Source organism: Vicia villosa, linkage group LG2 (genome assembly GCF_029867415.1).
Source record: "Vicia villosa cultivar HV-30 ecotype Madison, WI linkage group LG2, Vvil1.0, whole genome shotgun sequence".
Taxonomy (NCBI): domain Eukaryota; kingdom Viridiplantae; phylum Streptophyta; class Magnoliopsida; order Fabales; family Fabaceae; genus Vicia; species Vicia villosa.
Window position 1 is genome coordinate 111,244,528 of NC_081181.1, and position 22,388 is coordinate 111,266,915.

General features: G+C 32.7%; 2 protein-coding genes across 2 annotated transcripts; one reads left to right on the plus strand and one right to left on the minus strand.

Moving 5' to 3' along the window:
• Window positions 1–533: 533 nt before the first annotated feature.
• On the plus strand, window positions 534–4,112 carry LOC131649795 (uncharacterized). The gene is made up of 4 exons (XM_058919553.1): window positions 534–888; window positions 970–1,185; window positions 1,357–1,734; window positions 4,069–4,112. The coding sequence occupies exons 1-4, from the start codon at window positions 534–536 to the stop codon at window positions 4,110–4,112; spliced, it is 993 nt and encodes a 330-aa protein (XP_058775536.1).
• A 2,051-nt stretch (window positions 4,113–6,163) lies between these two features.
• Window positions 6,164–8,926, minus strand: LOC131649798 (inactive poly [ADP-ribose] polymerase RCD1). Its single transcript, XM_058919556.1, has 5 exons — window positions 8,079–8,926; window positions 7,232–7,473; window positions 6,933–6,991; window positions 6,408–6,503; window positions 6,164–6,211 (listed from the first exon to the last, which is right to left on the minus strand). The coding sequence occupies exons 1-5, from the start codon at window positions 8,924–8,926 to the stop codon at window positions 6,164–6,166; spliced, it is 1,293 nt and encodes a 430-aa protein (XP_058775539.1).
• Between the last annotated feature and the right edge of the window lie 13,462 nt (window positions 8,927–22,388).

A 22,388-nucleotide genomic window follows, 5' to 3' on the forward strand; every position in this document is an offset into this window, starting at 1 on the left:
ATTTGAACACCAAACTTCCAGTTCTTGATGGCAAAAACTGGAATAGATGGATGGTTCAAATGCGTGTATTATTTGGTGCTCAAGATGTTCTAGATCTTGTCACTAAAGGATATGTTCCGGTTGCAGCGGATGCAACGGAAGAACAAAAAGATGCGCAAAGATAAACGAGGAAGAAAGATCAGAAAATGTTGTTCTTCATCCATCAGTGTGTGGATGTGAATGTGTTTGAGAAGATTGCTGATTCTATGACGTCAAAGGAGGCGTGGGATATACTGGTCAGGTGTTACGGCGGTGACGCATCAGTGAAGAAGGTGAAGCTTCAATCCTTGAGAAAGCAATATGAGAATCTCAACATGAAGAACAATGAGAAAGTTTCTGAGTATATCTCTAGAGTGATTTTGATCACTAATGAGATAAAGGCTTGTGGAGAAACCCTTTCTGAACAAGTAATCATAGAGAAGATATTGAGGTCACTTACTCCTCAATTTGATTACATTGTTGTAGCCATTGAACATTCTAAAGATCTGGACACCATGAGAATAGAAGAGCTGCAAAGTAGTCTAGAGGCGCAAGAGTTGTGTCTGACTAAAAGAACTTCTGAGAGGGAAGTTAAGCAGGCTCTAAAGGCTTCTTTTGTCAAGAAGGACCAGAAGCTGAAAAAACATGGTAGGTCGCAGAAGTCAGAAGTCTTCTATTCTGATGAGGAGAAACATCAGAAGGGAAAGGAGAAGTATGACAAGAAAATGGTTCAGTGTTACTGTTGTAATAGGTTTGGCCACTTTGCTAAAGATTGTTGGTCAAACAAAGAAGAAGCAAAAATAGCCAGAGGAGATTCTGATGATGAACCTGTGCTATTAATGGCTTATGAATCTGATGAGGAACCTGTGAGTTTGTCGTTTTCTGATTCTGAAAGGGAAGAAGATAACTCTGAATATTCTGAAGGAGTATTTTTATATGATTCATAATCAGAAGATGACTTTGAAGATTCTGGAGAAGATTCAGAATCTGAGGTTTCTGAAGATGAGTCAGAGTTAGAAGATGACTCTGAAGCTGAAGACAAGTCAGAATCCGAAGGTGATTCTGAGTCTGAAGGAGAATCAGAAGATGATTCAGAATCTGAAGAAGATTTTGCTTATGAAGATAAGTCAGAACTTGAAAGTTCTGAAGGCGAGTCAGACTCTGAAGGTGATTCTGAGTCTGAAGGAGAATCAAAAGATGAGTCAGAATCTGAAGAAGATTCTGCTTCTGAAGATGAGTCAGAACTTGAAAGTTTTGAAGAAGAGTTAGAGTCAGGAGATGAAGAATCTTCTGGAGACTCTGAAGATGAGTCAGATGGTGAATTTGATTCTGATCTAGATTTTGATGATGATCAAGAATCTGGTGGTGGTCATGCTTCTGGAAGGGAAAGCTCTGAAGATATAGGTTTTGGAGGACAAGCTTCTAAATATGATCATGTTTCTGGTGTTAATCATGACGTTGAAGGTGGAACTTCTGAAGGCGGAGCTTCTGAAGGTAGTCCAGCTTCTGACGGTGGTCATGATTCTGAAAGAAAAGATTATGAAGTTGGAACTTCTAAAGGCAGAGCTTCTGAAGGCGATCCAACTTCTAAAGGTGGTGGTTTTGAACAAGACCCAGAAGTTAACAAAGGTGGAACTTCTGGTGGTAGTCAAACTTTCGAAGAAAATCCAGAAGGAGATATAGTTCCAGAATCAGAAGGAGATTCTGAACTATTGGGCATGGAAGAAGCAAGCATATTGAGACTAAGTATCATTTCTTGAGAAGCCAAGTCCATAATGGAACATTAGAAGTTGTGCACTGTAGCACCCAGAAGCAGATGACAGATGTTCTGACGAAGGCGATCAAGACAGATCAATTTCTGCTCTTAAGGAATGGAATTGGCGTTGTCAGCTTTGATTGAAGAATATGAATTAAGAGATGGTATTGAAGAGTAATTCAATATTCAGAAGATGAGCATCAGAAGTTCTGATGTGGGCTGATCTTCTGATGGTTACTCAGAAGATAGTGTTGACCAGAAGTTCTACTTTCTGGGTTCCGTTAGCTTAGCTATTTAGTTAAAGGGTACTTTAGTATTTTGTACTATTGTACTGTTTGTACTTTAAACTTGTTCACTAAGTTTAGTCTGTTAGGACTTAGGTGGCAAATTTTCTTTTGTATAAATAGCCTTGTAGTAGCTATCATTTATTAACAACACAAGTAGAATATACATCTTTATTCTCTCTCATAAATCTTTGCGCCGTTATTCTCTTTGTCATCATCTTTATTCATTGTGCACCAACACGATTAACAAGATTTATTATAAAACCATAACATATGAAAGTTGACAGTACATCATATCACCATATATTTCAAAATAAACCCTTACTAAGGGATGTGTTGATGTGCATAAGGTATATCGTTATGCCCGGTGCATAAATACTCAAATATTTTTTATATCATTCAAAGTATTATATTTATTACTCAAAATAATATACAGATTACCTAAAATAGTATAAATACTACTTAGAACAATGAATATATTACTCAAAATAGTTAAAATTTGATATTACTCAGAATGGTGTAAATATTACGCAGAATAGTGTACTCATTACTCACAATTAATAATTACTCACAATTAATAATTACTCATAATTAATAGATGTGTACAAATAATACAAATATTATTAATGAATTATGATATTATTACTCGTTTCTAACTAAAATGTTACTCTGAACAATTTAAATATTACTCGTACGAGACTTATGCACCGTGCTTAAGTATATACCTTATGCACATCAACCTGACCCCCTTAGTAAGTTCCAGTTTACTCCATATTCCATACTTTGTCTGTTAAATGTTATACATTACTCTTTGTTTGAAGTCTATATGACTTGTACAAATACTTATATTTAAATTTTTATTGAAAAATTAAATATAGAGACATTTGTAAATGTAGAGATGTCATTGCATTTATATAAAGTCGACCATGTTCTTGTCAATTATTGAAAATGTGTTGTCTTTGGTACTTGTATGGTTTCTCTATCCAACACTAGTTATAGGTTGTATTAGGCTTAAATCCTTTATCTTTTAGGGGGAATTTATAAACATAATTTTCTTTATTGCCAACTTTATACATTAACATGTGGCATATTAATATAGATTATTTTGTTGGAATGCTAAGAGGATCTAATTTTGCTATAACTACAATGCCCTTTATTATTATGTTTATGAAAACAGGGTTAAACAGTTGATCCTTTGTCGTGTTATAATGGGGAACATGGAGCATTTTCACAGTAGAAATAATCAGATTGGACCGAGTGGTTGCAAATATGATAATAGGGTTGATGAAATTCAACGCCCAAAATTCTATGCTCCCCAGTATCATATTCGCAACCATTGAAATGATTATGACTATTTCCATTATGAGTAGGCTCCATGTTCCCCATTATGACACGACTAATGACCAAGTGTTTTACCTCATTTTCGTCAACATCATAATAAGGGGCACTCTAAATATAGCAAAATCGAATTCTCTAGGCCCTCCAACGAAGTAATCCATAGTTATATGTCACATAATAATATTTAAAGTTGGCAATAAAGAAAAATATGTTTATCACTCACCCTCAAAGATAAAGGATTGAAGCTTAACACAATTTATAACCAGTTTTGGAAAAGTAAACCATATAAGTATCAAATTCAAAACATTTGCAATAATCGACAGTCTTATGTCTTGGTTAGAAGTTGCACTAATATTTTCATTTCCCACTTTGTTAGTGGTATCTTAACCATCAACTTCTACATCCTTAGCTAAAGCATTAGAATCCATACTACACTCCTCTAATTTGGATTCATCCACCCCCATTAAGTTCAATGGATAAATGCAATTCATGCTTTTGTGCCTCTTTCGTACCATGAGTTTCCTCACCCTCCTGCTCGCCTAAGTTACTGGATTCTTCATCACAACCAACAAAAAGTTCAAGGAAAAAGCAACTACCGACCTCATCAATCCAAGCAATGGGTTATTGCAAACTTGTTTATAAATTAATATTATACATATGTAAAACATATAGCACAACATCCTGGCCATCTAACTCTACCTCCACAAATGCCTTGATTTCAAAATCTTTATGATAGTCTGACCACTCACCATTTTTATAGAACATCCTTACGATAGTCTAACCATTCGTCATTTTTATATAACATTAAACGTTTGGGCAGTCCACTTTTCTTATAGTTAAAATTATATTTAACTAATGACTTGGAAATACTATGAGCAAAGTCAGTCTATCGCCTTTGATCTTCTACTAATCTTATTTGTTTGACAACTAAGTTTGTTGGTGTTAAACTTCATTTAGTTGAGATGTGCCACACATCAGGTAGCCTAATTTTTCTTCAGATTGGGTGCAACTTCATCCAATGCCTTTGTGGAATTGTCTGCCATTTCTATCTGCTAGATGAATACCTATGTACACACGCTCAAATCTAAAGGCTCATATTCATCGATAAAATAAAACTATAGACATTGAGCAACAATAATATTTGACAGTCCATGGATGTTTAAAAGATTTAAAAATATTAAACTAGTATAAAGGATCATGTGCTCATCATAATAGTATAATATTTACATAATAAAAAATATAGAGTAAGTCAATAAAAACATTTATGTATGACAACACAAATAATATGAAATAATTGTACATGTGAAATATTGCAACATTACAATCTCTAAAAAATTTCAAAAATAATCACTATCAAACTAATTTAATAGTCCATAAGAATAATCAATAGAACTCAAGCCATATATTTAATCCAAAATAAAAAATATTTGCACAAACAATGTAATGAACATGATAATGGCAATTCATTTGAATTAAATTTTATGTGAATCTACATAAAGTACTTTCATCTGTCAATTGTCATTTGATCATCATGATACTAAGGAGATTCAAAGAAAAAACAATTTCAAAGGATAATTCCGCAACAAAATTAAAATAGTTCAAAGAATAATTCCAACAAAAAAAATTTAAAATTTTGAAAAAATTTGTACCCACAATAAAATCACCCAAAAAATTGTCTCCATAATTAGAAACTACACAATCTTCAATATTCTGACTTGATTCTTTTGACCTTTAAATCTGCGCCACATAGGATTGCATAATATTCTCCTGAATATTCCGCATCTGTTAATTTCAAACTGAATCTTCATATTTTCCAGCTTCAGCAGGCGCAATGTCACATAAGACATGATGTCACAGGACATGTCTTAACATTCCATAGGACGTCTTGCTGTTGTACCTGTTTATGTTTGTAAGTTCTATATATCCTATTTTATATTGCTGCTACTATATTTTAGCCAAACATAAATACCAATCACAATATTCAGAACATTAACACCAACAATCCATAAGAATTAAATAATTTATGAAGAAAAAACGTTGAAACCAAAAACAGTGATGAGAAGATATGTTGTCCTTTCTGAAAAATGGTTTTTGAAAATATTGAAGAAAGTGATAATAATATATATTTTTGATTAAACCTGTTTATTTTTAAATCACAAACCAAGGAGTGAAATAAAAATAACTAATCACATGATTTATGGAGAAAACAAAAACACATATCAAGCAAACATAATCATACAAATAAATGTAAATCATTCAACCACAAAATAGGTCCAACATCCTCTCCAATTACATGCCATGTCAAACAAGAGCATATAAAAATAGGCACAAGGGATAACCCAATACTGAGTCATCCTCAACCCTACCTCAGAGTAGGAAGCATCACCCACAAATGTGTCATCAAGACACCAAAAATTCTAACCATATCTATCACTTCTACCAACAAAAAAATGCAAGTCGAAACCATCATTATGCAGTGCAAATTGAGCAATCACTTTAAAGTGAAACTAATGTAACGGATATTGAATTAACATAATTTATTATAAAACCATAAAATATGAATGTTGAAAGTACATCTTATCACCGGACAATTCAAAATAAACTCTTATTAAATTCTAGTAGCAAACATAGGCTACGGTTCCAGATCAAAACTAGAAATTAGGATGATAAAAAGAAATTGACAAAATAAGACATTTCTCCCCATAGCAAAAAACATCACAACTTCATGTTGGCAATAGTTAACTCCAAGTGAAAGATCTCCACCTCCTTATTTAAAATTCTCAGTTACATCGTCTAGATCATCATTTGATGGTCCCTGCAAGAAAAAAGTTAAACATTAGGATGCATAATCAAATTTCAAAATATAGTTCTTGTTACTTCGTGATAAAAAAAGTTGAGCATAACATTTGCAACTACAACTTCAAGGTAATTCATTGTGAGGTATAAACACAACACAAGAAAATGCATCATACTTCAAAGCCATAAACTTTTAGAATTTAGAAATTTGGTACCTTGTCTCGAAGATTAGTTACTACAGATCTCAGTATATCGTCTCCTACAATTAATCGCAGCTTCATCACAAAATCATCATGTGAAATCTTCTTTTCCTGCACAAGTACGAAATATAACATTAGTGACACTTTATCATATAAAACATAAGCATCAGTTGCAGCCACTTTATATACCATTAATTCTTTATAGTGTTCTTTAATCAGAAGCATCACTTTTGGAGTAACCCTGCGTCTGATAGCAGCTAACAACATTGGAAAGGGAAGCCATGGCGACCTTGGAACTCTTCGTGTGTTAGGAACACTGGCAGCATTGTCCTAAGGAATCTCACAACCAATTTTTTTTTTTTTTGATAAAGGTAATAAATACAAATATTATAGGAATAAAAAACAAATCTCAAAAGTTTAAAACCCAAAATGTTGCACATGAACACATAATGTATGAAAACATAACAAATCAATCAAATAAGTCTTTTACATAGAAAGCTAAGAAAACATAAAATGCAAAACTCATATGAGATAACTTACAGTATCCAAGGTAGAATAGTTATTCCCAGAAACATTTTTCTCACTCTCTTTTAAACAAGCTGTAAGAAAATATAAGGTATTATGATCAATTTGTTTTGAAATAAATAACAATCATACTACATACTGGTAGAACAAACAACGGGTTATTTTATCAAACCAGCTATTAGTATGTTGAAAAGAATTACATATTAATTAGTTTGCTGATGGTTAATCCCTTTAGGCTTCGGTACTAATTATGTAATATTAAAATAAAATGTACAAAGTATGGGAATTTTTTTGCTTAAGGAATAGTACATCACCTTCTGCGTCCAAAGGTGCCTTGAAGCTGACAACAAATTCTGGATAGATATGAGTTTTCATATTCATATTCCAAACCACAAAGTATTTTGGGTGTTGAATGTCATCAACCCCGTTATCATATTTGAAACCACTAGGACGAATCTTATTATTGCCACGATGAAGAGGCTCCATGTTCCCCATTATTACACGACAAAGGACCATGTGCCTAACTCCATTTTCGTCAACATCACAATAAGGAGCACTGTAAATATATAAAAATTGAATCCTCTAAGCATTCTAACAGAATAATCTATTGTAGTATGTTTGATAATAATGTATAAAGTTGGAAATAAATAAAAATATGCTTATAACTTCCCTTCAAAGATAAGGGGTGGAAGCCTATAACCAATATTGGACAGGGAAACTATACAAGTACCAAATATAGAACATTTGCAATAATTGACAGGAACATGAACAACTTAATATAAATGCAATAACATCTCTGCATTTACAAATGTCTCCATATTTAACTTTTCAATAAATAAATATAAGTATTTCTGCAGACTTTAAACAAAGAGAAGTGTATAACATGACAGAGGTAGAGTATGGAGTAAATGACAGTAAGAAAAATTTATAACATAAAATTGAATAAGAGAAAACTAGAGACACATATTATAATTTAGTAATTAAAATATTTTAATGAGTGGTTTCATTTCACCATAAAGGATCAACTTGCTCACTAGCCTAACAGTTATAAAAAAGCTCATATTCATATAGTCATTTTTTTTACTCAGACAAACTTATACCATAACTATTAAGAGCGTTTAAAAGACTATGAAGTTTAAAGTTTATCATATGAAAACTAACCAGACATAAGGGTGGGTAATAGTAGCAAGATGAACACCAAATCCATATATGCACTTGCATGATGATAGTGCATTGTGACCAAGCCCATATTCCATCATTGTAGTCAGTTCCTCTTTAGAACATGCAAGCCAACCGTATCGAACATTAGCATCACCATGAATTCCTTTTGTGATATCAGCTTGCTTCTGGAATAACTCTAGTCGCGCTTGCATTGAGATGCCCGAGCTACGGTAAACATCCACGATATCACCCTCGCTAATGCCGAAAGTATCCATTCCCGTGAGAAACAATTTTCTTACAGAATCTACATCCTGTCTTCCATATACAGGTTCAATATAAGCATCTAAATCTATTTCTATGTCTTGGTTATAAGGTTCATCATCGGAACCATCAAAAAGTTCAGGGAAAAAGCAACTCTCGGCCTCATCAATCCAAGCAATGGGTTGTTGCAAACCTGTTTGTAAATTAACATTATACATATGCAAAAAGTCTAGAACAATATTTTGACCATCAAATTCTATCTCCACAGCTGCCTTCTTGATTTCAAAATCTTTCCTAACCAAGTTAACAACATCCTCAGGATAGTCTGACCACTCACCATTTTTATAGAACATCAAACGTTTTGGCAACCCACTTTTCTTATAGTTCAAAAAATACTTAACCAAGAACTTTGAAATACCAGGACCAGAGCCAGTTGGTCGGCTATCATCTCCAACTAATCTCATTTGTTTGACAACCAAATTTGTTGTTGTTGGAACTTCAGTCATACGTGTAACACTTTGGGTGGATTGCTTTCTCTTCAGATTAAGTGCAGCTCCACCCAATGCCTTTGGGGATTTGTCTTCCATTTCTATCTACTAGATGAATACATGTAAACACACACCCAAATCTAAAAGCTTAGATGCAATAGTAAAATATAACTCGAAACCTTGAGCAACAAGAATATAAAGGATCATGTGTTCATCATAATATTATAATGTTGACATGATAAATAAAGAGTAAGTTGATAAAAGCATTTTCGCATAGAAAAACAAGTAATCTAAAACAATTGCATACATGAAATATTGCAACCAAACAATCACTAAACAAATTCAAAAAATATTAAGTATCTAACTAATAAAAATAAAAGATACCACAAGAATAATCAATATAACTCGACCTATATATCAAATCCAACATAAAAAGATTTACACAAACATTTTAATAAAAATGAAAATATCAATTCATTTCAAGCAAAATTTATTCAATTCTACTTTAAATACTTTCAATTATTAACTGTCATTTGATCATCATGACACTACGGACATTTCCAAAGACAACAAGTTCAAAGAATAATTCAACAACAAAATTTAAATAGTTGAAATAACAATTCCAACCAAAAAAACCATAATCATAATCGGAAAAAAATTCAATTCAATCACAAAAATCAAATAAGTAAGCTAAATTTAAAACAAAGTAAGATCACAATCAATTTAAATTGAAAATAAAAAAGCAATAAAAACTATTCCAAAAAAAAAAAATCTAAAAACTAAGTAATTAACCATGGCTGAATTTTGAGATTACCTGAATGTAGAAACTCACACAATAGAATTATATATTTTATATTTTGTAAATTTCAAACTGTGCATTTAACGGGACTAAGAGCCCTATATATACTATCCTAAGATTCAAGCGATTTCAGACCATGAATGATTCATTCTTGGGTTCTATAATATTACCTAGTATAGCATCCATTTTCTTTTTTTAAGTTTGTTATATAATAAATTCTTTTCTTTTAATATAAAATTCATGAATGGTTGGTTGTTAGAATTTCCATATTCTCATGATTTTCTAAAGTTTGTTATATAATAAATCATTTTCTTTTAATGTGAAATTCATAAATGGTTAGTTGTTAGAATTTCCAAATTCTCATTTTTTTAAATATTACTAAATTTGTATAGAAGGAAAATTTTAAAAAGATTGACTGAAATATTATAATATACTAGCATTTTTGAAAGAAAAAAAGTGAAAATGGAAAAAATATGAAATAGTCGAATTTTGAAACAATTAATTTAATATTTTTATTGTTTTTAAAATAAAATTACATAATATTGACTCCAAAATTTTGTTATTTATATGTTATAGACAAAGTTAATGCAAAAATTTAGAAGTTAAATATATTTTTTACAAAATAAGTGCTTATACAATGAAAACCAATGATCACATTACTCAGTTTTTGTAATTCCATTTAAAAATTAAATGTATGGCATAGAATGGAGGGCTATAGTTGAAGACAATAATGTAAATACTTTTAGAAATAATGAAAATATAAAATAATTTAAAAATATATATATTATTTCGTATTTTCTCTATTACAACAGTTTTATTCAAAAGACCTACGTTGTAATATATCAATCAATTTCTTTATTATTTATTTCTATAAAAATAATTATTATTTTAACGCAATGAGAATTTGGAAATTGTAACAAACAATCATTCAAATTTAATTTTATACATTATCAATATAAATAATGTTCTTGTTATTAAACTATTATAATAAATATTTGATTTTAAATTTTAAAAATAATTAAATGACACATATAATTTATAGTTTGCTGATGATATAAAATGTTAGCAGAGGATATGAAGGTCTTCCTCGATGCATCTCTAGTTTATTTAATTTGTAGATTTCCTTATTTTTTTTAAGAGTAATTTTAAGCACTAATTTAAAATAAATAATATAAAATAATTATATATATATATATATATATATATATATACACACTAGTGCAGAAAATGCATCGGGTCTGGGACCGATGTAAATCTAAGCGATGTAGTAAATCCTATACATTTTACATCGGTCTAAAAACCGATGTGAAAAAGCATGATACCACATCGGTTTAAATTATGTTTGATGTGAAACAAATTCCAATACTTTTTTAAAAAAATATGTTCAATATTTTACATCGATTTCCCGTATATACCGATGTAGAAAGTATGTTTTCACACCGGTTTTCAGTATAGACCGATGTCCAAAGTATGCTGTTACATCCGTTTTGTAGTTGGCCCGATGTAATTGTTTCTGTAATTTTTTCATGAATAGTCCGGTTTCACCTTTTCTCCTGTAATTTTTTTGTACCTAATTTTTTATATTTTACCAATAAGTGCATTTGTAGCTTCGGTAGGCAACACCAAAATCACATTTGCTGACAATAAATTAAACGAACATGCATGTCATGTAATTTGAACCAAATTAGATCAGTCTACTTTATACTTTTTTAATTAATACAAATTACTAATAATTCAAATGTGCAAGCTTCTACACCAGAACACAACAAAAACAAATACGGTACCATTTTCTTGAACTCTTTCCGATTGCAGCTATGTGTTTACCACAAGAAAATCAACCTGACATGAAATATAACAAATATGATTAGCTGTCATTTTTTATTATTGGAATAAACTTCATTCAACTGAAAACAAAAGAAACAAAAGAACAATGTTAATATAACTTATTCGTCATATGACTTGCGAACTTCATTCAAATATGATTGGAATAAACTTCATTCAACTTCATTACTTCATTTTTTTATGATTAGCTCTCATTACTTATTCATTCATAAGCATTAAAAATGAGTCATTATTAGCTTATTCGTCACTCGGTGGTCATTTGAACAATAAAGTGTATGAGATGAAGAAAGTTAACTATGATTACATAATGAAACATTAATACAGTTTCAATTTTTTATTTCAGTTAGCAAAAATGATATTATAAGACTTATTATATTATAAGGTTCTAATTCTAAATGGAAATTCATATGTTAAGTTTTTTCCTCAAATATGGATGAAACATTCAAAGAAATCTTCCTTCAAACTTATGGTTCTACAACTAGAAATTCTAGTCATCGATAACATTAACGGTGGAGGTGGAAATGTACTACCAGAAGACACACACATTAATAAAAACAATTAAGCACACGGTGGAAATATTCCCTACTAATACCTTTTTTTAATAAACATTCCCTACTAATACCTATTTCTAATCATATCTTGCTACGCTAACTAATATATTTATTATACAAAATGTGGGAAATTCTTTATCATAAGTGGTATATTGGTTAGTCAGCATTTAGTTGTCACCTCCTATCACCACAAAATGTTGCATATACCATTAATTATAATAGATTCATCAAATTTATTTACAAGCAGGCTCAATCAACAAATATTGCATATACCATTAACTTACAATCAGAAACTAATAATGTAAAGAAATAGAAGAAATATTGTTCAAGTTAGAAAGGATATCTCTTACCTTTGTGCTAATGTACCATTTGCTATCAGGATTTTGATGAGGCTAGGAATCAGAATTGATGAGTCCATATAGCAACCCACGAGCCACATGGATCCTCTGCATGGCCGTCTTCGAGGGAGTGCAAGATGGGCTACCGCACAGGGCCTCAAATTTTTTACGATTAAATTGTAACTATATGAGGATTCACAACTCTTTTTTACTATTAAAATAGGGTTAAATAGGACCTCTAATTATTTTATCATGGTTGAACCATGACTAACCTACACAGGGCCTCCAAAAAATTGAGACGGCCCTTTTCCTCTACAAAGAGCCTAGCACTTCATCTACATGAACAAATGCATCATCATTGTCTTCATGATAAACTTTATGAAACAACCTGTATTTGTTCAAAAGATAATGCCTATGAAAGAGGAATTATTTTCAAAGTCACAGAAAAGACAAGACATTACCCCAAAAATGCAGATTGCTAAAGACTTCCAAGTGATGAGGCTGTAGTATTCAACAAACGACATCTACTGTATATCTCCATATGTTTGTGCTTCTTTCCATAATTTTATATCATAATATGATAGATGATCATAATTTTATATATATATTACTTCGTACTTTCTCTATTACAACAGTTTTCTTCAAAAGACATACGTTGTAATATATCAGTCAAATTCTTTATAATTTATTTTTATAAAAATTTATTATTATTTTAACACAATGAGAATTTGGAAATTGTAACAAACAATCATTCAAATTTAATTTTATACATTGTCAATATAAATAATGTTCATGTTATTAAACTATTTTAATAAATATTTGATTTTAAATTTAAAAAAATAAAATAAATGACACATATATAATTTATAGTTTGTTGATGATATAAAATGTTAGTGGAGGATATGAAGGTCTTCCTTGATCCATCTCTAGTTTATTTAATTTGTAAATTTCCTCATTGTTTAAAAGTAATTTTAAGCACCAATTTAAAATAAATAATATAAAATAATTTTAAAATTTATATATTATTTTGTACTTTCTCTATTACAACAGTTTTCTTCAAAAGACCTACGTTGTTATATATCAGTCAAATTCTTTATAATTTATTTCTATGAAAATTTATTATTATTTTAACAAAATGAGAATTTGGAAATTGTAACAAACAATCATTCAAATTTAATTTTCTACATTATCAATATAAATAATGTTCGTGTTATTAAATTATTATAATAAATATTTGATTTTAAATTTTAAAATAATTAAACAGCACATATAAGTTATAGTTTGTTGATGATATAAAATGTTAGTAGAGGATGTAAAGGTCTTCCTTGATGCATCTCTAGTTTATTTAATTTGTAAATTTCCTCATTTTTTAAAAGTAATTTTAAGTACTAATTTAAAATATAAAATATAAAATAATTTAAAAATTACTATCATTTGACTCTTATTTTATAAAGCTTATTGACTGTTACTTTTTTAAGAGGTTAAATATCATTTTAAAATTACCATTACCTTAAAATTTTAAAAAATAACCATATTCATGAATCTCTCAATATTGTAAGAGTTTAACTCATATAGACAATAAATCTAAAAATTATATTATGAGTGACCAGTTAATCAATAGTGATTCTCATATCAAAAAATTCAAAGGAAAAAGTTATTAAGGACTATTGACTTATTTCTTGTTATACCACCATATACAAAATTATCTCTAAGATCCTCACAACAAGACTATGTAAAGTGTTGGAGAGCATTGTGAACAAGAATCAAACTGAATTTGTACCAGGATAACATATATATGACTATATCATGTTGGCTTATGTGATAAGGGGTTATACTAGGAAGGAGAATACTCTAAGGTGTATGCTACAACTTGATCTCCAAAAGGTTATGATATAGTTAATTGGCAAGCTTTGGAGACTATTTTGCATGAAATAGGCATTCCTAGACAATTCATTTAATGGACAATATTAGTTGTGATAACTGTCTCATACAGGTTCAATGTTAATGGAGAATACACTAGGATTATGCAGGCTAGAAGAGGACTGGGACAAGGGGCCCTATCTCCCCCCTACTTTTTGAGATTGTGATGGAATACTTAAGCAGGTTCATGCAACAGTTAAAGAAAAACCCTGATTTCAACTTTCATTCAAAGTGTGAAAAGTTGAACATCACTAGTATTAGCTTTGTAGATAATCTTCTAATGTTTGTTAAAGGGGACAAAAAAATCTATTGAGCTTATGATGGATAATTTTAACAGATTCTCAAGATCAACTGGCCTGAAAGTCAATCCAAGCAAATGCAAGATCTATTTTGGAGCAGTGCGTGAACACACCAAAGCTGGAATCAAGAAAATCACTTGTTTTAAGGAAGGATCCCTTCCTTTTAGGTATCTTGGAGTGCCCCTTACAAGCAAAAAGTTATCCATTTATCACTATACGAGTTTAATTGACATGATTGTGGAGACAATAACTTATTGGGGTGCCAAATTATTGAGCTATGCATGGAAAATCTAACTCATCCTAAGTGTCATTTTTTCCATCACTAATTTTTGGATGCAATGTCTGCCACAGCCAAAGAATGTTCTTCATAGAATTGAAGAAATTCATAGGAGTTTTTTGGGGACTGGAGGAAAAGATGCGAGCAGAAAATCTCTCGTTGCTTGAAAATAAGTTTGTAACCCTAAAACTAAAGGAAGCTTGAACATTATTTCTCTTGAAGAATGAAATTAAGCAAATCTGTTGAAAATACTTTGGAATCTCGGTAATGAGACTGATAACTTCTGGATTCATACTTACTATATCAAACATGATCAATTGATGTCAGTGCATGTAAATGCCAGCTGCTCTTAGATTTTGAAAGCAATTCTCAAGATGAGAGATAAAGCTCAAAAAATGCAGGTTTGGCAAAGTATGCAGAGTAAAAAGTTTGACATGAAGAAAATATATTTGGCTCTAAACAATGAGTACCATGAGGTAAACTGGAAGAAGATATTCTTAAACAGTGTGGCTCATCCAAGAGCTCAGTTTCTGATTTGGTTGGCTTGTCGTGATATATTAGCTACCAAAGACATACTCCATAGGTTTGGTGTGGTGGATAATACCAATTGATGTTTCTGCCCACAAGTAGAATCAATCCAACATACTTTGTTTGGATGCAATTAGATGAAAAACATATGGAAGAAGGTTTTAAATTGGATACAAGTGAACTATGAGACAGAGGAACGGATGGAAGAATTATAGTGGATAACTCAACATTTTAAGGGAAAATACGGGCGAGCAATGCTTCTCAAATTTGCGACATCTGAAACAATTTATGAGGTGTGGAAGTATAAGAGTGTTAGAAGTTTTGGAAAAGTTGTCATTAACACTAAGATAGAGGAAAAAATTATAGATACCATGGTTTATAGGGGTGGAACAACCATAAGCTTAAGAAACATATTAATAGGATGATGATAAAGTAGTGTTATCCATTAGTTTTTTGCATGATTAATGTTTTTGCCAGTTGAATTTGTTGGGGCTGAATCCTTGAGAGATCGCTTGTGTATAGTATTTTTGAATTAATCAAAGTTTCTTCATTAAAAAAAAAGATATTATGACTATCCGTGTTTATTATTATTTTTACTAATTTTATGAACTAATCATTCATATATAATTTTAGATTTGAATTATGTATATAAATGAAACTCTTGTAATAATGAGAGATGCGTATATATAATTATTTTTTAAATTTTAAAGTAGTTTTAAAATAACTGTCAACCTCTAAATAATATATGACAATTTTCTGTTAAAAAAAAATAGTTAACTATTATTTTAACAAATTTTAAATTGATTAGTTATTTATTTAAAATAATTAATACTTAAAATTATTTTTTTAAAGGAAAGTTTACAAATAAAACAAAATAAGAACTGATTTTTACAAGAAAAAAAAACTAAGGGATATATAGAAAGAGGAAGAAGGGGAAAGCATCACCTTGTTATTGTTATGTCATATAGTAGTTGTTGAAGCATGCTAGATCTGGAAATAGAAATAAGCATATATATATGAATACTCATTGGTGGGATCATAATGAATGAATATTATGGATTTTCTTCAAAAAGATATAAGTCACATTATTACAAATACTTTTGTTTTTAATTTCTTTTTATGAATTGAGATTTTGTTTAATCAATTATGGGTTTCTAAACTCTTTAAATGGACCTTGAAGTTTAATATTAATGTACATTAACTTTAGATCTTAGAATTTCTTTCTTTACATTGACATAATACTTGAAAAGCACTCATTTAGATACCTCCTTCCAAATTTTTATTTTGTCGTTATTCTGTCAATTACAAATTTAACTTGTCATACACATTGTCTCGTACATTGTGTATAATATTTGTCTTGTGAAAAACAAAATTTCACTTCCAAATACTCGTTTCGTTGGAGAGTCAGGCTCTGAACCATTTCCTTCATCTGAAACTTTTCTTCGTGGATCTGTTCAGACTAAAGTGTCATCCAACGACCAGACCCCCCAAGGGCTAAAGCAATTGACGACCACCAAGAAGGTCGTGTCAAATTCACCAGCTCTAGCTCTAGAGTCATCCCTAACATATTGGCCAAATAGGCACAATCCTTATCAAAAGCTGACTCTTGTTGACCACTAGAGGGAACAGACCCGACCCCAACACCATTTACGGGCCTTGAGGGGTTGGAAAATAAGTAATCCTCTGAGGAGGTTCAAAGGTAAAAGAAGTGTTTGGTGAAAATATGGATGCACGAAGGTCTAGAATTAGGGGTTGAACAGTCTGATTTCCTAAAAGATAATTTTAGAAACGAGTTAAAGTCCCATAAAAAAATCAAAGATTTTAACACACGCGGAAGCAAAACAAAATACACAGAAGGCTTACACACTTATCAAAGATTAAATCCATGAGATAGATATTATAAATCATTAGAGAAATGATTCTTTTGAAACTGTAGCAATTACTATAGAACCAAAGTCGCTTTAAACAAAGCCATTTAAAACAATTACATTGGATTTCATACAAACATAATCACAATCATGATTGCAAATCTAGGCTTTAACAATAAATTCATAAATTCCTAGACTAAATGCAATAACATACTAACAATGTACAAATGCAATGATTCAATAGAAAATGCAAAAAATTAAAGATGATAGGGAGAAAGGAAAGGTACATAGAGATATATAGTGGTTCACCAATCGTCCTTGCTATGCCCACTCCATTTTCTAATGAATAAAAATCATCGGGAAACTAATCATGGTCTTCCACTATGTTTTCACTATTTACATGTGAGCATTTTAATACAATGAACTATCACAGACAATAGTCCCTTCTGTTGATGAAGATACTCAACTGCTACAAAAACAAGATCACTCTGACAGTTGCGAAAGGGTCCGCGATGGCCCAGTGGTCTTGATCAAAGCAGTTGCGATGACGTTCACTTTGAAAATTTGCGAAAAGGTCCGCGATGTCCTTGTCGTCTTGATAGAAGCAGTCCCGATGATGTTCACTCTGATGGTTGCGATAAGGTTCGCGATGGCCTTGCCGACTTCTCGCCCACACTGATCCTTCACCCTCTGATCTCTTCGCTAGTGCTTGTTGTTCAATTTCTTTAACCGGAAATCATTGTTTGTTGTTAATTGAGGGATTGGAGGTGCCTCATTAAAAACCCTAAATAGGAAAAAAGAGCACATCCCCCATCCCCGCCTTATTACAAGTTTGAATGGCTCATGGCACTATAGCAACTTATTTTACATCCAGATCCTAAAACAAACTAAAAGGTTAGTCCTTTCTTGTCGAGGGGAAATGCTTATTCATTTTAGGCAGGCCAGTGACCCTTCCAAAGCTCTTCGTGTTGTCACTACTCCCTGTCTCCTTACAATTTCCTGACCCCTTCTAAGGCGTGCCGGAAAGGGATTCCCTTGAATGTCCTTCTCGAGGATTCTTGACTTCTTGTGAGTATAACCTCGTCCTCGTTGCCTTTGAATGCGTCGGGCTCCTCTTTCCTGCAGATGAAGAAAAAGCATCGCTTACGTTAGTTGACAACTTACCACGCTGGATTGGGGCTTCTATCTCCTTTTCAAGTTGTACACAGTCTTCCGTGTGATGGCCCCTCATACAATGAAATGAGCACCACGACTCTTTCCTACTGGCCGCCGACTTCTTGTGAGCCCGGGGAGGTCTGATTACAAGACCCAAATGGTCTACCTCCCGTGGGATGTTTGTCCTTCTTGAATTGAGGGGAGTGAATGACGGTTCCCTTTTTCCGCGATGTGCCCGGCTTCGCTCCCTAATGTTTTTCCGTTGCGCAATGGGTTGTTTCTCCCTCCGAGGTACACCTCTGACCGGCTTGGAGGGATTCCTTGGGATGCAGGGGTGATATCTCTCCTTGCTTCTTCCTCATTTCAGTACGCTATAACAGAAAAGGTTTATTGACTCTTTCGTGATAGCGTTTTGCATTTTAATCGACGGCCCCTCTAAACTGTCAAACTGAGCATTTTTGTGGGAAGCCCTAGCGTTACGCATTATCCTTTCGTTGAAAGAAGTCTGGTACTCCCGAACATCTCCACCAAGCCCCGAGAGATTGTTAAGCGGAGTGCTAATAAGCGCTTCACCTTGCTTGCATATCGGAAAGGATTGATTCATCTTCCATACCAGGTCGGGATATCCTGAGACAGAAGCTCTCGGAAGACTCGTGTACCAATCCAACGCTTCATCCTTAAACATTCCCAGCTTAGGACACATTTGAGAGTATCCGTTGAAGGAGTGAAAAACACTTAGAAAGGGGGGGTTGAATAAGTGTAACTTCAAAAACTTGGAAGATAAAAACAATGAACACAATTATTTTTATCCTGGTTCGTTGTTAACCAAACTACTCCAGTCCACCCCTGACAAGGTGATTTACCTTAACTGAGGATTTAATCCACTAATCCAACTGATTACAATTGTTTTCCACTTAGATAACCTCTAAGTCTTCTAGAGTCTACAGATCACAACTTGATCACTCTAGGAATCCTTTTACAATCAATGTAAAATAAAGTTTACAAGAGTTTAGATTGCTTCTAATAAAGCTGTAATCACAACTGTGATATTTCTCTTAAGTTATATTCTTAACACTCACTAAGATATTACAAAGTTTGTGAGGTTGAGGATGAAGTTCTTTAGCTTTTGAATTTGATAGTGTTTATGTATGTTTTTGCGCAAGTGTTGTATTCGGCTTCTGGACAAAACTTCTATATATAGGCGCTTGAGAGGAAATGACAGTTGGGATGCATTTAATGCTTTGTGTGAATAGTACAACGCTGCATTTAATGTTTCACACTTTTGTCAACTACCTCGAGCCTTGCTTTTGCTGCTTTTACTGATTTTGCCTTTTGTAGCTTCTAACGTTCCTTTTGTCAGTCAGAGATTTGATGTTACAGCCTTTCATCTTGTACTTTCTTCTGGACTCAGATTTGTAGATAACAACATTTGAATATCAGAGCCATCAGCTTTGGTGCGGAGCATCTTATGTCTTCTGACTTTGAAGAGCTTTGAGCGTGATACCATCAGAACTTCAGAGCTTGTTCTTCTAACTTCCATTCTGATGCTTTCCAGTTCATGTTCTGATTCTGCATGACCATCTTCTGATGTCTTGCCAGAGCATGTTCTGATGAAGCTATCCAGAACTTGCTGAGTCAGTGCTTCTGAATGCTGATTTGTCCATACTCTTTATATATTTCCTGAAATGGAAAACTTAAAGGATTAGAGTACCATATTGTCTTATACAAAATTCATACATAATGTTATCATCAAAACAAAGAATATTGATCAGAACATTTCTTGTTCTAACAATCTCCCCCTTTTTAATGATGACAAAAACATATATAATTGATATGAATTTGTATCCAGAATATCAGATGAACAAAGACAATTTCACAGATATAGCATAAGCATATAATCAGAGTGTGTGAATATGTCTCCCCCTGAGATTAAAAATCTCCCCCTGAAATTAATACTAGAAGAATTTATAAATAAAAGACTTCCCTGAGTATTTTTCATTTCAGTTGAGACTTTCACGTTAAACTGAACTTCAGAGCTTTGAATTTCTCTTTGTGATCACTTGTATCAGAGCTCTTATTTCTTCAGTCTTCTATGTATCTGATCCATCAGAACTTGAGACTTCTTATATTAGAGCTTCTAGGTTTGATCACAGCATTTCTTGCTTCTGGACTTGAAGCTTCAGAGCACTAAGCTTGCTTCAAATCTTTAAGAGCTTTAGAATTGCTTTTCCCCATGTATTTGCTTCTCATTTTGAGCTTTGTCCAGAATATCACATTTCTGCAAAAACTAACAAAGACAGAGAACTTGCAATATAATTGTTAGGAATGTTGAGACTTAAGCCTAGCAACTGATATTATAAATCAATTTAATTATCACATTTCTCCCCCTTTTTATCATAACATCAAAAAGCATAAAAGATTCAGATGAAAGACACACAGAGTGAAGAAAGAAAAAGATATTTCATTGATTAATCAGAAGAAAACAATACAGAAGCAGATGCAAGTAAGAAATAGATGCAAAAACAAATAAAAACCAACTAAGACACAAGACAGACTATGACTGGCTAAACTTAGAAACTAAGGCGGCTAGAAGTTTCTTAATCTCAGAAGTGTCTTCAGCTTCCTTCTTAGTAGCTTTTTCTTGGGTCTTCATCCAAGTTTCGAACTCTGCGTTGGTGTCATCGTGCTTATCCAGACGACTAGCCAAGGTAGCTTGATTCTATTGGATCTCCTTCATAGTGTTCAGCAGAATAGAAACAGAAGAACCAGCATAAGCAACATCAAAACTGTTTTCTAGAACAGGATGATTAGCATCAGCTTCAACCATTTGAACATCGTCATGACTTTCCTCAACAGGAATATCTTCAGCAGGATGTTCTTCAGAAGGTAACCCTTTGAAAACAGGAATTTCAGGTTTTGGAGGGTACTCAACTTCTGGGTAAACCAATTCAAGAGCCTTATCCAGAGGGTTCTCCCTGAACCAGTTGAACAAAATCTGAAAATCTCTAGTCAGAACCTTGTATGGATGTGGCTTCCACACAATGATTGCAAGAGGATTTTCTTCTTCCAACTCATCAACAAACTGCTTCTCTTCCAGAGGCTTCCAGTTGGTGATGGGATGATAGTATCTTCCATCATCATACTCCAAAGAGAATCCAGAAGGACCAGGAGTAGCAGCTAAGCAATCTTTCTGGATCCAGAAAGTCAGCTTGAATGTTCTTACCAAAAGCTCTCCAGAGCTTCCCAGCAGCTATATGATCCAGCTTAGAGTCATGATCAACCTTCATAGCATCTAACCCTTTCCGTACCTTATACTTTAATAATTCAAAACGAATATCAACAGAGGGTTTAGGAGGGTTGATTCTCAGACGGGTGATAGGGGAGTCTGGGTTAAGAATGAAATAGGGTTCAGGTTCTCTAGAGAACAAAGCAGAGGTGGTAGAAGAGGAAAGAGAGGATGATGAATCTGTTGTGGAGGTGGTTGAAGGGTCATTTATTGGTGAGATTGCAGAAGGAATGGAGGTGGTTGAAAAGATATTTTCAGAAGGAATTTGTGGAAAGACAACATTTAGAGGTTAGGGGTCAAGAGTTGGTTCAGAATGAAGTGGACGACTTCTTTTAGTGGTGATGGAAGAGGATGGACGATCAGAAGGTAGTGGTCTTTTCTGAGGGGGGAGGTCATAGGAAGAATGTAAACTGGAGGTGTCTACATTATCAATATCTTCTATGAGCTTCTGAAGCTCTTTAGAAGTTCTAGGAACTTTGAGGGACTCTGTTGATACGTATTCAGAACTATTAACAGGTACAGAGTCAGAGATAACAATACCTGAAGGTTTCTTCTGCTTCTTGGCTTTCTTAGCAGCAGAACCTTCTTCTGTGACCTTTCTCTTCTACTTCTTCTGTTTCTTCTTCTTATCCTTTTTCTTTAACTCATCCAAATATGGAAGAGTTCTTCCACGAATCCAAGCAGGGTCAACTTCTGAC

Excerpts from the sequence above, each read along its gene's own strand:
- LOC131649795 (XM_058919553.1), top strand. The coding sequence starts at position 534 with ATGAGAATAGAAGAGCTGCAAAGTAGTCTAGAGGCGCAAGAGTTGTGT. Across the intron at positions 1,186-1,356 it reads AGGCGAGTCAGACTCTGAAG|ATTTTGATGATGATCAAGAA; the intron begins GTGATTCTGAGT and ends ATTCTGATCTAG. Across the intron at positions 1,735-4,068 it reads AGGAGATTCTGAACTATTGG|CACAACATCCTGGCCATCTA; the intron begins GCATGGAAGAAG and ends TAAAACATATAG.
- LOC131649798 (XM_058919556.1), bottom strand. The coding sequence starts at position 8,926 with ATGGAAGACAAATCCCCAAAGGCATTGGGTGGAGCTGCACTTAATCTG. Across the intron at positions 7,474-8,078 it reads ATTACCCACCCTTATGTCTG|TGCTCCTTATTGTGATGTTG; the intron begins GTTAGTTTTCAT and ends ATATATTTACAG. Across the intron at positions 6,992-7,231 it reads GGCACCTTTGGACGCAGAAG|CTTGTTTAAAAGAGAGTGAG; the intron begins GTGATGTACTAT and ends ATTTTCTTACAG.